Here is a 16,060-nt window from a genome sequence, read left to right as displayed (position 1 = left end):
ATTTATCGGCGCTCATGCGGCACTTTATCAAAATGTGAGCATGCAAAATACACATTTTTGACCCTAAATTACTATAAAATTAATGAACCAATTCATTATGATCAATATTTCAAGTTCATTGAGATAAAAAGATTTATGCGTTTTACGTGTGCAGGAGTAGGGCGTACATGGCTTCAGGTCAAATGTCTGAAGGGGTACGCAACTGTAAAACGTTTGGGAACCACTGGTATAATAGATGTCAGTGACACACAGCAGACACCTAAAACAGCAAAATACTGATAGTGGTCAGGCCCGGCTGTGTAAACAGTGCATTCCTGAGCAGTACAGAGTGCAGAGAAACGGCTTTTTGATGTTGCATCCCACGATTACAAAATACTTGCATATGTTTTTGTGATGACAAGTTTAAGAGTATATGTGTGTGTGTGTGTGTGTGTGTGTGTGTGTCCAACTAGAAATTCAATTACTTTGATATTTACACTCTTACTCAAACATCACAAACCAACAGGAGCTGATCAACGCAAATGCCTAGCTCACTCACGGTGCAACCAAAAATAATGGTAACACATGTGGAACACACAATGGGACTGTACCACACGAAGCAAAATAATAGGTATCAAAATAGTTGCTTACACACTAATATACATACAAAATAATACTATTCTATACAAGTTCATGACCTGCAAGGTATGCTGGGAAGCCCACGTGCACACTTCCCTAGCAGGAGCTTACTCAGCATGCCTTGCACCGTGAGGAAGGAAAACGTTTAGCTTGATGACCTCCTGCTGGCTTGTGTTAAGAGTGTTAACAGACATTTTTATGTGTGCCTCAAATTTTTTTTTCTAGTTGCGGGTGGTCTGAGAATGCAACCCCAGCAAACTGAGGCGATACAGTCGTCCCTCGCTACATCACACCCCTCACTCTATCATGGTTTTTCAAAAATGAATTATGAATGATGGCTGTTTCGCAGGTCACTTTTGCCCATTATTAGTCAGATATATTGAAAGACAAGTCATATGGAGTATTCTGGTCACTCGGCATCAGTAATGTTACAGTAATGAGACATTATCTTACATTACAATACCTTAACACTGCATGGAGTCAGCCATAGCATGCCCGACATGATAGTGAAAAAAGTTCTATTCCCATTCCGTGTGGAAGAAGTAATTTTTTGGCTTCTTACTTTGTCCTTCCCCACTCCGTTTGAAACCCTTTACGTTTAGAATAAATACATTGGAGGTTACCTAGTTAAAGCTACTATGCTTATAGCTGTGGCCGTCTCGTATCCCTGCACTGATCCCGTAGCCTGCGCTTTAGCAATGTGATGTAAACAAGGAATAATCGGGAGTGTAAAGGTGACAAAAGGGGTGTTATTTCTTGTGTACAAGCCTAATTATGGTAAAAAAATTTAAAACATATCTCCAATGTCATTAACAGGTTTTCCATGCTGTAATTACAAAAATATTCCATTTAGCTCAGCTTCTCATGGCATCCATCAGGCCGTCTCTGTTCTCCTGCGTGGGGGAAGGTGACGGAATGATGACAAGGAGGGTTTGGTTCAAGTCATAATGCTGCTTAGCACTGTTTTCATATGGGTATCAGACAGGGTAGTCATGATGGCTACTCCAAGCAAGCAGTGACACACTTCCCCCATTCAGTCCACACCACATTTGTTGCAGCTGTCACTTTATGTTCTCTGTAAACTGTAGTAAACAGAGTGTCTATATGACACCAGGCCTTGTGTCACAAAAGAGGCACTTACAGCTGCAACTTTGAAGTGAATCAATACATAAAACCAAAAACCATATACAGAAGATCAATTTTAACGAAAAACATATCAAATAGGATAGACGTCCTAACCACGTCCACGTTTTGGGACCAAATATAGCATCCAGCCAGGATTTGAAAAAGAAGTAAAAGTTTCAAATCACTAGCAAACTACTGACTGTACTGTTACAGGCAAGAATTTCAGGCTCGTTCAATCACAGGACAGTCTCACATGTCAATCATTATAGCACCATGGATTGGTCACCATGTCTCCCGGTGTGACTCACTACTGTTGCACCCTGATGTGTAGCTTGTACTTGTTGAGAGGGAAAAAAAATCATTAAAATGTATAATTTCATTGATTCAGCTTTCCGTAGAGTGTGGTGGAATTTGTACAAAAATGTTTGTTGTTGATGTTTTTTTTTATTCTGACTTAACCGCTATAACCATGTCCATTTGTTGAGTGTGTTGCATTGGAATAGGGTCATGTTGTTGGAAAATAGGCCAGGTTACATGGAATTTGATGCTTACATTGACAAATTACTCATAAATCCTCATTACTTGAGTCTGAATGTGAGGCGCAGGAACAGAAGAGGGAGAAGTATGGCAAGTGCCTGAGCAGTCACATAAACACTTTGCGGAACTTGACATTATTGTGATGCCAGTAGTGAAGGGAAAAGATGGCTACAAGTGACCTCTTAATCAAGTTTCAATTAAGGCCCATCCTTTTCCTGTCTTGACTAATTAGCCACTGCCTGTCTAATTAAGATTCTATCACGCTGAGTAGGTTTACTCAAGACTGGCAGTTATTTAAAGTGTACAGTGAACTTCTGTCTTCTGGAAAGTTTTTCTACTGCAGTCTGTGGTTAGGCTGCTTGGGATGACCAAGATGCCACCATCCATGCACATTATACACACACACACATACATAATTTATATGACAACACTGTGACCACCCCAGATGAAAAATATCTCCCATTCTTCTTTGGTGTTTTGCACCCACAAACATTTATAAGGCCACACATTTATTCCTGTGACTTACTGGCTCTTTCCTTTTGTTTTGTATTTTCTTTGCGTGCAGTTTTTGAATGTGCTTTATCGGAGGAGTTTGTGTGAGTTTTTAGCCTTACACTGCTAAACTGAAGAAGCGTAATAAAGTACAGTACCGTATATCTATGGCATGGCAATAATTCCTTTACCAGTGATGTGCTGTAACAAAAGTCTTGGAAATCTGAACTTCAGAGAGTTGCAGCACCTTTGATAGTTCTGCAGGTTCAGCCTCCACATGTATGAAAGGGTTAGACAGTAATTTGGGGAATTTCAACCACATGGGAAGGTTACTGTGACCATTTCTGCGCCTAGTGTGCTTGCAGAGTGAAGATCCTGTTACACAATAGGATCAAAAACTGCCCTATAATATGCAACCTCACTGAAGACAAGGTGACTTGATTCCAGATGAGTTTTGAGTTTCGTAAAAAATAATCATCTAAAAAAAGTAGATGAAAGAGCATAACCACCTCAACTGACTTTCTGAGCAGCTGAGCTGACAGAGAGGCTTCGTCACATTAGCGAGGCCTCCGTGAACACAAGCAAGCGTGCTATTTGAAAGCATACCCGAATGATCCCATTCCTGACTGAACACGCAACAAAGAACAGGAATGCTTGAGCCATGTGACAGTGCACAATGAGAGGCTGTGAAGCATCCGCTGGCCCTAATGCAAATAGGTTTTGGTCTTGGTACAACCCTTATTGCTAGCTAACCACTGTCTGAGAGCCACCGAAAAACCTGCAAAACTAAATGTGCTAACTTTAGCCGCACTTTCCGGTTAGCACAAGACAAATATTAAAATGTAGGGGTGTCACAAGATCTCGCAAGATTAAATTGTGACAAGACTTCTCACTCAGAAAAAAAAAAAACTGTCTCGAGGGTACTAGGCCTGGAATGGTGATAAATTAATAATACAATAAATGAAAATGAACTTGATCATTTTGCCTGGATCAATACATTGCCATGTGCAAAATTGGAGATGTGCACAAAATTTGAGATGTCGCTGCTTCTTTAAAAACGGCCAGGTAATGTTCACCTTGGGAAGTTGGAGGTTAATTATGCAAACACTGAGCATCTTCATACCTGTGAGCTTTGAGATTATGCTGAGGAGGACTCAGAAAAGACCTTTTGAGAAGATTTGTCAACCCATCCTACACTCTGGCTAGATTAACTAGCAGCCAGCACAACCTCACTGATATGAAGCTTATGGCTTTCATTTTATACGCTGTTGCTCGGTGGGGACAGTGTGTATCTTTACTTAACTTGAGTGCTTGGCTGTGAGCGTTCTGCTCAACTTTCTTGTGTATCCCATTAGCTTTAGAAGGGAGAGACTACCATTTCTACTTTGGTAATGTTCAATAGTAGGTCTACCTCAGGTCCTCATGATTATATCTCTTATTGTGTGTACTTGTAAACTATATTTTAAAGGACAAAGCACAACAGCAGTCTGCAGAAATAAGAAAGTGAACTTAGTGCCACTATTGTAAATTCAGCTTTCTCCTCTTCTGACATAGCGTTTAACTAAAAGTGCCAAGCGTGACCAACTCTTCTTCACACACAATGCCATTGCCTCTAATTGGGCTCATTAGGAAAAAACAGTCCATTCTTCAGCAAAAAAAGAGCCCGGAGTTTTCACATGTATATCCTTGGTGGAATTACAAAAAGGCTCTATATTAGTGGAAGAGCATTTGATGTTGGAAAAGGAGCATCCCTCTGGTATTCTGTATTTCAATAGAGGGCTTAAAATTAAGTGCAGACACACACTTAGAGATAATTTCATCCTGAAGTAGGTAAGGCGCTTATAACTTACACATCTTACTTCTCTTCCCCCTGCTCACACACAGGAAGTTAAAGCCAGAGATCTTTGCTTAAGCCAAACTCTGAAGAAGGAAATTGAGTCCTTGTACTGCGGTCAGAGGATACAAAGGTGGAATAATTGTTTAGGGGAACGAGGGGAGTCTAACTTCCTCCAGTGCAAAAGGAAATAAGCACTTCCAGACGCAAATGTGGCCAAGAAGACTCTACACGAGTAGGTTTAATAAAATAGACACTCTCTACTTAGCGAACCACAATTATAGGCAAAGATGGCAATTAATGATCCTATGGCGAATGAGGCAACATTCATCAAACCATTTTGGGGAAACAAACGTCAAACCGTGGCTTCATGATTTCCTGTCTGGGATAAAGTATGATTGGTGTTACATGATGATAATTCATATTTTACACTGCATAAAAGTGTGGTCACATGCATTAAATTCTGAAGATTATCTCAATAGACACGCATGCACAAAACATTCCTCACAAGGCAAACCAAGACGTCTAAATGTAAGCCTTATAAGCACACAACCCACAATCCAACAAACACTCCATGTGTAGTCCTCGAATTATATGAATACCCAGTATGTCTGCTAAATACTGCTATCAATCTCATCTCAGTGTGAACACTCACTGATGTGATCGTGTGTTTGCACAAGATCAGTTCAGATCTTTTTGAGAGAATATTTTTGCATGGAGGCCTATATGTCGTTTGTTGTACTCGTCTCACTTTGTTCGACGGTCCTAGACCGCACCACTTTGTGTGCGCTAACTTTCTCCCACGCTGCATAGATACCAGAATCAGAATCAGCCTTTACTTGCCACTTATACAGCAGTACAAGCAGAATTGTGCAATCATCCGTCCATACATACTGTATACAACATACTATACAATAAGACGGGGGGGAAGGCAGGACAGGATGACTGGGCAATGAGGAGGGAGAGGAAAGGGAACAACAGGAGGGGAGGTGAGGGACAAAAAGACAATTTCCAAACTAAACTCCTATGGGGAGTATAGTGTGGGACTGTTAAAAAACCTCAGCATACATAGGAACAAATAAGCACACTGTTACACAACATGTACACAAGACTTGCACCAGGGGGGAGGGGAAAGGGGAGTGGTGGTGATCCCAGCGCGGCCAGCAGCCAGCCACAGCTAATGCAGCCATAATCGGCGCGAGCTGTGGTCCCGGACTCGCCACCACCGGGGGGATATAGCAGCAAAGGCGTTGGATGAGGGAAGGGATGGGTGTGCGAATGCGCATGTGTGTCTTTGGATACATGAGTGTGTAGGCCTGAAGAAGTTCCCGTGACAGGTGCCCAATCTTGGAGCCTCAGTTCGCAGGGTGTCATCGCGATAACACAGCCATTGCCAAGGAGACGTCCGTGAGCGAGCTCAGAGGCAACAAACAACAGGTGTCCGTGAAGAAAAAAGTGATAGACTACTATACTGTATTTTTATTGTTTTTCTTAAACCTCATATTTGATCTAAAATGGTGATAAACTTTGTGGGAATGCATAAAGGTAAGTTTTGATGATGTTATTGAGTGTTAACGTGCATATTTGTTGATGCACAACCTCAAGTTAATTGATGCTAGCACACTGCCTTTTACCACACACATCAAACAGCGACGTAATAATCTTCTCTCTGAAAAACACACTCCAGGCTCGTACTGGTGGATGGTGGGACTGTATTCATTTTGTGCTTTTAATTTGATGTTACTACCGTCTTAGTTTTACACAATACATATTAAATAAGACACATTAGGTCACTATAATGGCGGACCCCGCCAACGCCCCCGCAGTCCGCCAAAGATTTGTGAGAACACGAGTCAGTCCATGGGTGAAAAAAGGTTGGGGACCACTGCTGTAGTGGAAATGCAGGCCTGACCCAATGAACCGTCCCGTTTGGTGGAAACGTGGCTAATAAAAGTAGGTGTGTCCCAATCCAATATTGATATTGGCTATGAGGATCCTCGCAGGAGCACAAAGGCAAATAACACACCGCCAGCCCCGCCAGACAGCCAATGCCGTCCGAAACATCCGCAAATCTTGAGAAAGTGACTTTTTCCTTGTACCTAATGTTGGCGACTATTGTTCGCTGTTTGAGTCATATCACTTGAGCAAGTATTTTCTAACATTCCACACTACAAAATAAGTAATAAAAGTGTGTATGAGTCGTGCTGACACTGAATCGGAATGATATGGGTATCGGCTGCAATGTCAGTATCGTATCAGAAGTGAAAACACCTTAGGACGCCCATAAATGAAAGTAACGAAGAACCTCTAACAAGGCTGCTGAGCTAAATCCAATGCAGTCATTACATTTTATAGGGGCTAAAAATAACCCACATAAATAGTCTGCATGAAAATATCACATATGCACATGACCAGAAAGCACACTGAGATTAGCTGCTTCCCAATTACATAATCCAAATACAGTAATCCCTCGCAATATCACGGTTCGAATATCACTCCCTCACTATATCACCTTTTTTCAGTAATTAATTATTAATGATTGCAGTTTCATGGTTGACTACGGCTTATTATTAGTCAAAAATATGCATATTTAAGTAAATTGTAGGTATTCTTGACCTAAATAAAAAGCATTTCAGGCATAAAAATTGCTAAATGAAGGAAAATACAAGGCCTGGGTACACGTACTATACAGTACAGGAAGTTATTGTTCAGTATCCTCGTCACCGATTGGCTCATCCTCATGCAGCATCCACCCATATGTTGTGTCTCTCACATGTGCTTCCTACATCGTTGTTACACAGCGGAAAGTATCTTTGATTTCAGACCTTTTAAGTGAACTCCACAATGGCTTCTAAACGTGCTGCCTTCTATACAATCTTGTTTATGTCTAATTTCTGTCATATTTTCAATACAGTACAGTATTTAGGTTTATTATATTTGGTTATATGAGTGTCTTGTTTCTCGTTTCTTGTCTACATGGCTCAAATAATATTAAAAAACGTATTTAGAAGGTTTTAAACAGGTTTTCTATGTTGTAAGTACAAAAATATTGCATTTATTAACATTGATTCCTATATCAAGGAAATTCATTTATCAAGGTCGAGTCTGGAACCAATTAATAGCTATAAACGAGGGATTACTGTATTTTCAATTTGCTTTATAGGATCAATACACAGTAAAATCGACTTCTCTTCACTCGTGGGCTCAGCAGCACACAAAGCATGCACGTGTCTATAGGTGTAGGCTCTAACGTCACACTTTCACACGTCTCTTAATACAGCTGCTAATGGATAGTAGCAGAGCTTCCTTGACAGTTGGGAGCCAATACAGGCGTATTCCCTGCTCACATCACACTTGATTCAAGGGAGAAAATGGCACACGTTCTGTGTAAAATTAGGTCAACCTGATTTTACAGATGGCCCTTGTAGCTGAGCATATTTTCCCAATTAAAACCGATTAGGGAGGGAAATTCCCAGACAGCGTGAATTATTAAAACGATCAAATGGAATGAGATCACGTGATTGTTGTATGGCAGCGACACCAGACATTCCCCGATGGGCCCTGGAAAAGGAGCAGCTGTGAGAGGAGACGAAACTTTCGAGTGGCGAGTGGTTACCTCCTCCTGACTGTACTGGACAGCTGAGCACAGTCAACACTCACTAATGATGGAGATGTTTGAGAGCAAACTGCAACTCAATAAAGACTCATGATGAACACACGTGTTTCATGTAAATAGTGTTTCCACTATGGAGTGTGTAGGTTGGATGGTGATATCTGTGTCAGCAACACCATAGCACTGTAATCCACCAACAAATGACAACAATGGATGGCATGCAGGATTGTGTGATCTTTCTTCTTGGCACATTATATGACAAGGAGGAGATTAAGTCATACACCAATCATGGCCTTTGTTTTGCCTTACAAACATTTTTTTTTTACAGATATGAGGATTTTTAAGACATAGAAATCACGTTCTTGTTCTTTTGTTGTGTCGTGTTCAATCTGAAACCCCAAAGCCCTCAAAAGTGGTGTCCTTGACAGTAACTTTTAGCTGTTCTGGTGGCACCTGTGTCTACACTATGCATGTTTGTAAATGACGTTCAGTTTTTTACTTGGTTTACAGCTTTGGGGCACAAACGTGCACAGTTTCATACGCGACTAACATGACCGTTCCTTGACAACTGCATGTGATAACCAACATCTTTCATAAGACAAAACAACATAAACACTCCAAAATAATCCACTAAGTTAAAACCCACGGCTCTTCATTCCCTCCAGAGTGCATGTGTAATAATAATGTACGCTTTAATTAGTGTGATTACTCCTTCATACAGGAAATTGTAAACACACGACAAAGTAGAGCCAGAAATGACATGCTGCCGTGTGAATAGGATGAATAAGGTAAAGCCAGTCAATTTGTTAAATAAAAGAACAAGCATTTCTAAGACATGTCGTCAACTGTCCCAATTGAGAGTTGGTCTACAGAAGTTTCAGAGGTTACCATCTACAACTTGGAAGGTTTAAATGAGCAACAACACTATTTAGCACTCCATTACTTTAAAGCAGATCCCACTGCTTGATCAAAAAACAGCTCTGAGAAATGTGAAAAATTGCAGTCTGCCACGCTACGCTTGGAACCTGTCAGAGTGGCTCAGTCTCAAACCCACTGGGCCCTGCTGGGTCAAGATGACCATGAGAAAGACAGATCAGCCACACTGGCCCGCTGTTCCAATTCTTGTCAGCTGCTAGAAATGTATCTAGTCTAGCCACCAACTACAACGCATAAGCACATCATAAAGTTATGACAAGGCCAGTAATCAAATAAAACAAATAAAATAAGCAGAATATTTGACCTAAAATAATTCCCTGCAAAAGACTGTGTTAGCAATTGTAATATATCTCTTTTGAAAACAGCACAATTAAGACAGTTAGCAATATGATTTCAGGATATGATTGTTCTTTCATGCATGCTCACTTAACTCAAAGATATAAGATTTTCATCTGTGTAGGCACTAATTTATCCTCAGTTTCGAACTTTATAATGTATTACTATTAATGGGTTCTTTTCTTTCCTCGAGAATGGGGGTAATGTGAAAATAAGGTCCGAACCAAAGGCCATGATAGAATGTGGCAATATAACGCAGGTTTGTAAATTCAACACATCAGCTTTCCTCAATCTAAAACATTACTTTTCTCCTGAACGGTTGGATTTAGAGGTGAATAACTCTTGCCGAATTGAAAAACAAATATCTTAAATATCGAAAAAAAGAATTAGAAAATAATCCTACCTGTTTTTGTTACTTAATGGTTCTAAACAACATTAATACAACAGAAGCTGTAAGGGGTTTGGTGTGTGTTGATTCCACTTGGAGTGCTTACCTTGCCTGACGGTTTTTAACCTAACGGGACCTTTGCAGCTCTTTATGAGTGTCTGCACATCGTACAGAGGTAATCCTGAGATGGGAAGGTTCTCCACCTCCAGAAGAAGCTCCCCATCAGATAATTGTCCACTGTTGTAAAGCACTTGATTCTGCTTAGGTTGCCCGATAAAAGCAAACTCCCCATTCTCCGCACCGCCGCGCAGTGGTACGTTCAAGTCCCCACGGGCATCTTTGGACACGGAGCACTCGTTCACACGGGAGGTCCAGTGGTTCTTCCTCAACGCGGGGTTGGACATGTTGGAGAGCCGTACACAAGCAGGCGGACTCTGCCGCTGGAGTGTGTTTAAAAAAAACAGTCACAACGCGCGTTGATTTCCCAGTGAAGCGCAGCAAACTTTCTGTTGCTTCCACAGACACATGAGCGCCTCTGGCAGTAGTGTCGCACGGAAGGAATCAAGCCATTGTTGTCCACCTGGAAGTCACTTCTGACGGCGTAGACACTCTTGTATCATTTCCTCAACATGTCTGGTGGTACCATGTCGTATTAACATTCCATGTGACACTTGAGTCCAATTAGCAATTACCACGCTTACTTAAACTCACTTCAAATGTCGTTTTCTTCCTTATGTCAGAAGCGACGGTTTGTTATCGCTGTCCCCGGTCGTTGACTTTACGATCCCGGACTCGTTTGAGCAGGTAAGACGCTGCTTGTCCCACTGACTGCGAGCGCCACACACAAACGCAATGAATGTGTTCTGCTCTTGCTACGTTCAGGTGCTGTAGGAAATACTGAACTCGATCAGTCACATGAGCGACTAAACAACATGGATTTATGAAAAGGCAATATTATTTATCAATATTTATCGAGAAACATTTATTCGATCCACAGATATGTGTAAATGCGCTAGCTACAATAGGCAACGCGATTCCATGTCTGTATTATCAGTCCCAAAAGTAACGTTTAGTCACAGATTTAACTTAGTCCAAAGCAGAAAATAAATGTCAATTCAATAAACACAGTCACTATTGCTCTCTGCGTTTGTGTGTGTGATTTTAAAAAGCTCTTAATTCAAAGAGGTTGAGAAGCACTAACTTATTATGTATTTGACACACAATTTGGAGTAGCGTACTTGAAAGCAGCAGCAGTACAAGCGCGCATGCGTGGTGCTTATAGGCGTATGCAAATATTGTGTCTAATGAGTGTTCCAATAGCCAAACTATTTGTTAGCTTTTTTTTGTCTCCGGCACAGTGGATTTTGTGATTATTAAACGTGCTATGACATCTACTGTTTTATCATTTAATTGTAGCTTTGAGCTGATGAATATTACCTTGAATGCACAATTTAAAATATAGGATTTATTTAAAAAACAATAATAATAAGACCATTTTTTACAAATGAACTTTTCACTTATAACAGGGAATTAATCTGCCAGGCCGCGTATGATGACTTATTGATATGCAAATAAAAACTCAGTGGCGGTGAGTCAAACGATGATCCTACCTGTCAGGATTGTTGTATTTCAGGTTGGACCAGTTGAGGTGCATTTTATTTTTCATTTGTGAGTAACACACACCTTTCCTTTCTGCTCCGGGACATCTGAGTGTGTGTCTGTTTCAACGCTGCCTATTTGGTCCCTTACGTTATCCATTCATTTTCTATACCACTTGTCCTCATAAAGGTCAAGGGTGAGCTGGAGCCTATCCCAGGTGACTTTGGCTGAGAGGTGGAGCACATATAGACAAACAACCATTCACATTCACACCCGTGGACAATCTAGAGTCTCCAATGAACCTAACATGCATGTGTGTGGGATGCGGAAAGAGGCCGATGATGATAACAAACCTTAACACAGAAACACACTTAGAACGCAATCCAAGACTCAAATATAATAAATTATGAACACCAGCATTCTTCTGCATAAAGACTATTAAGTAAAACAGCACTTACAAGGCGCTCCAATGATAAAAAATACATCAAGCAGAGCTATTGAATGATACAAGACTCAAAAGCTTCTGAGCGTCCATGCCAGCTTGCAATCACAAATCCCACCCAAATCAGATCGACAGAAGCAGACGCATTGCCACTGGCTCCAACTTCCTTTTTCCTCTTGCACACATCCATCAGTCAGGATGTGTCAGCATCTTCCAAGTCACTGTCACGCTACCACTGCCTGTCTTTTGCTGTCACGCACACATTAGTGGACATACATCTTTACATTTAAACCGCCCCTCGTGTCTTATCCAAGCATTGAATTGCAAGCTGTTTGTGCGACACTCTTGTATGTCAGTTCATGCAACATCTGTACTGTGACACATCATATCTTAAGATTTACATAAAATCCAGAAGAATATGAAAGAAACGTCAGCTCAGTCGTCTGCAGGATGGCATGGAGATGCTGTCATGGAGCAGCTTCACTGAGGAAGTGCTTTCATATCGTCATTTTCAGTCTTTGTAGTGTAGCGTTGTGACGGCATAAGTGACGAGGAAGTCTTGGATGATTATCCACTGTCATCCATTGTTTCCTTTCCCACTGGCTGGTGGCACGATGCACTGATGTAGAAGTAACAACAAAGGCAAGATAATGGTCAACAATAATCATCTTGCCACTTGGATATGCCTCCCCGACTAGTGACTTTAAAGAAGCTGAACACTTCACTGAAGAAAAAAATTTAGACAGTGAAAGGACGAGATGTCACAAATTATGTTTACAAGCACAAAAAAAGCTGATTTTTTTGCGTGATTTTGTTTTTTTTAAATGCACATCCATCCATCCATCTTCTACCGCTTATCTGAGATCGGGTCGCGGGGGCAACAGCCTAAGCAGGGAGGCCCAGATTTTTCTCTCTCCGGCCACTTCGTCCAGCTCCTCCCGGCGGATCCCGAGGCGTTCCCAGGCCAGTTGGGAAACATAGTCTCTCCAATGTGTCTTGGGTCTTCCCCGAGGCCTTCTACCGGTCCGACTTGCCCTGAACACCTCCCCAGGGAGGCGTCCGGGAGGCATCCCGACCAGATGCCCAAGCCACCTCATCTGGCTCCTCTCAATGCGGAGGAGTAGCGGTTCTACTCCGAGTCTCTCCCGGATGACAGTGCTTCTCACCTTATCTCTAAGGGAGAGCCCAGCCACCCTACGGAGAAAACTCATTTCGGCCGCTTGTACCTGCGATCTTGTCCTTTCGGTCATTACTAAATGCACATAAACACCTAAAATGAAAAATGTGTGACTTTCAGATTAATCGGATTAATACAAGTAGACTATGTGATTGTAAACAAGAGCGTTCATGCATGCGTACACTTTGATCGATGGATCACTGGTGTCGGTTTTCCACGCATGCGCCAGTTTCCGTGGAGGATCATGGAATGGTTTACATCAACAAGGAGACATAATGAAGCTACATACAGTGTATAAGTCCATGTTTTATTGACATATTATAATATTTTACATTAATATATCCATCCATTCTCTGTACCGCTTGTCCTCACCAGGGTCGCAGGTAAGCTGGAGCCCATCTTCATAGTTACAGCATAGAAAACCTGTTTATGACTTTCTAAATATTGTTTTTAACAGTATTAGAGCCCTCTAGACACGGAATAACACCCCTGTAGTCACCCTTACACTCATATTACACAATTAGTAGACATAATGAGAGAAAATAAGACTATAGACACAAATAAGAGCATAGACTCACACATTAGCATTGGGAGAGTAGCTTGGTGACAGGTACTTCCTCATTGTCTCATCAATGGAACATTACTGACACCTAGTGACCAGTGTCGAACGCCTCATATCATGCCTCTGAGTGCATCTTCTGAATGCCTCACATTTGTATTTTCGTTCATTCAGCCATTTTGAATGCTTCAAAATGCTTAATTTAGGCCAAGAACATTATATGATATATAATGACGTCATGCTCCACACAGCAATAAATTTGTTCGGTCAGTACGTCCGCGGTTTGAAATAGTTCTCAAGTTTGGCCTTCGAATTGTAACTATGCAATTTGCAATGATTGTAAAGTGCTGGGAGGGGGGAGTGAGACGTCTTCCTTTAACACTTTTAATCTAATATCACACCACAGGAAGAATCACTCGGGAGTCACACGCGGCTAGCGTACTTGCGGCAAAATAACAAGGGACCGGAGACGTGTTGAATGAGCCCAGTTGAAAATTTCACTGATTGTATTACTGTAGTCCCGAGTTTCGTACTTTGCACTTTGCTTAGTTCTTATGCGGATGTTTGTGCCTCATAGAAATGTGCCGCTTTCAAAATTGTGTCCTTGCTGGCATTATTTCATTGGATTCTTATTTTTGAATTCGTTAAGACTGAACTGTCTAGTAGGTAATTTTAGTTGACTATTGGTCGTGATTTTTTGAATGACTTTTGTCAAGATAAATAAATACGGAACTTTTTTCTAATTGAACTTGTATCACGCATTGCAGTGTTTGTCTTATTTTGCACAAACAGTGTTTATTTGTGAAATGTATCCAGTGGCATCGCAGTAAAAGACGCATAATGTGCTCATTCATTACACGATAAGTCACCTTACGCTAGTCTGTGGGATAAGCTGCTGTCTAGTATCTCGTATCGGTAACGGAATGCTGCAATATTGGTATCTCGGCTATCTGGGAAAAAGCCAAATCGAGCGTCTCTGTTCTCCATATCTGTAACATATCATTCTTTCACACCTAGTGTTTAACTTGGTGACACATTAAATGCTTTTGTGTTTACATTTCGTGAAGATAAGGCCACACTTGACCTCTTCACTAAAAGTGGCGTGACTTCGCGCTGAAGCACCATTTGGCACATCTGTAAAGCAGCGTCATTCATAAATAAATCAAAAGGCCACAAAGCTGTCATGGCTGAGGTACAGTATAGCTGCACTATAGCATAGCTCCATATACGCACCCCCTCGTTCCCTTTGTGTTTCACGTGAGACTTGTTCACGTCATGTTCACTGACCCGTCATTTACAGTATAGTTGCTCATCACTTAACACGAGCCCTGTAAATGAGGAGGATCTTTTTTTTTTTTTGCTTGACTCGTCGCTTTAATCTTCTTTACCTCTGCGGCCTGATAATGCCTCATTCATCATAATATCCACAACGCATTAGCGGGAAGCAGAGAGTGATCGTAGGTGGAAAGAGAGTAAGGGAAATATTGTAAAATCCTTCTTTTAACCAAAGCAGTTCTGTAAAGCTCAGCTTCGGTCGGGACGATTAAAGATGAATGGCTTGGACCAAAAAAGGTCGTCAGACTGGGCTGTCATATCACAGCCAATGACCTTTTGGTGATACAGTGATACAGGATATGACATATTTATACACGACCACAATGCACTGAGGGGTAGACTTGCAGCTTTTCTTCCTTCTTTCTCCAGAAAAAAAGTCTTAAAAGTATGTAGACCAAATTTTCCAGGCGCAAGTCACAAGCTCAGACACGGCGCATTTCAGAAAAAGAACACCGTACCAACAGTAAAATATGGCGGTGGTAGTGTGATGGACCTGGAAGACTTGCTGTGATAAATTGAATGATGTGTTACATTCAAATACCGGACACTTATTCAGCATGTTTTTCTGTGTGCTGTTGCCTTTCCAGATGAAATGTCCGTTCTTGAAAATAAATCCATTTCTCAATAAATGTTTTACCTTCTCATGACACTTTTTTTTCTGATTTATACTTCGGAGTGATTTATAGTTGGGAGAATATGGTGTGTAGTATTCTGGGTCTGCATAGAGATATACATGTCAATCAAACAACTTCTACCCAAGTGAATCAGAGTTTTTTTATCCTGTGTCACAATGTCTTTGAATGCTTCTTCTGAATGCCTTGTATTTGTAGTTTAGTTCATTTAGCCATTTTTATGCTTAATTTAGGGGAAAAAACATACAATTTGCTTAAATATGCATATTTTTTTACTAATAAAAAGACATATTCAACCACAAAACAGCATGATTTATTAATTATTGTAGTTTTGAAAACCCGTGATAGTGAAGCCACAACTGTATGTGTAAACTATATGTGTAAACTGTATATGTACGTATGTGTGTACTTGTGTAGGTGCAGATGTATGCGTATAT

The 16,060-nt window shown here is 41.0% G+C and overlaps 1 protein-coding gene across 13 annotated transcripts in view; it reads right to left on the bottom strand.

Annotated features, from left to right (window-relative positions):
- magi1b (membrane associated guanylate kinase, WW and PDZ domain containing 1b) overlaps positions 1-10,716 on the bottom strand; it is a 132,648-nt gene extending 121,932 nt beyond the window's left edge. For all 13 annotated transcript variants that reach the window (XM_054785535.1, XM_054785540.1, XM_054785537.1 and 10 more), the window contains exon 1: positions 9,986-10,716. In XM_054785535.1, the coding sequence (XP_054641510.1) occupies positions 9,986-10,283 (298 nt within the window). In that variant the 5' untranslated portion in view covers positions 10,284-10,716. The remainder of the gene's footprint in view (positions 1-9,985) is intronic.
- Between the last annotated feature and the right edge of the window lie 5,344 nt (positions 10,717-16,060).

Source organism: Dunckerocampus dactyliophorus, chromosome 8 (assembly GCF_027744805.1).
Source record: "Dunckerocampus dactyliophorus isolate RoL2022-P2 chromosome 8, RoL_Ddac_1.1, whole genome shotgun sequence".
Lineage (NCBI taxonomy): Eukaryota > Metazoa > Chordata > Actinopteri > Syngnathiformes > Syngnathidae > Dunckerocampus > Dunckerocampus dactyliophorus.
The sequence above is the reverse complement of the archived record's forward strand: the minus strand, read 5'-3'. Positions and strand labels throughout refer to the sequence as shown.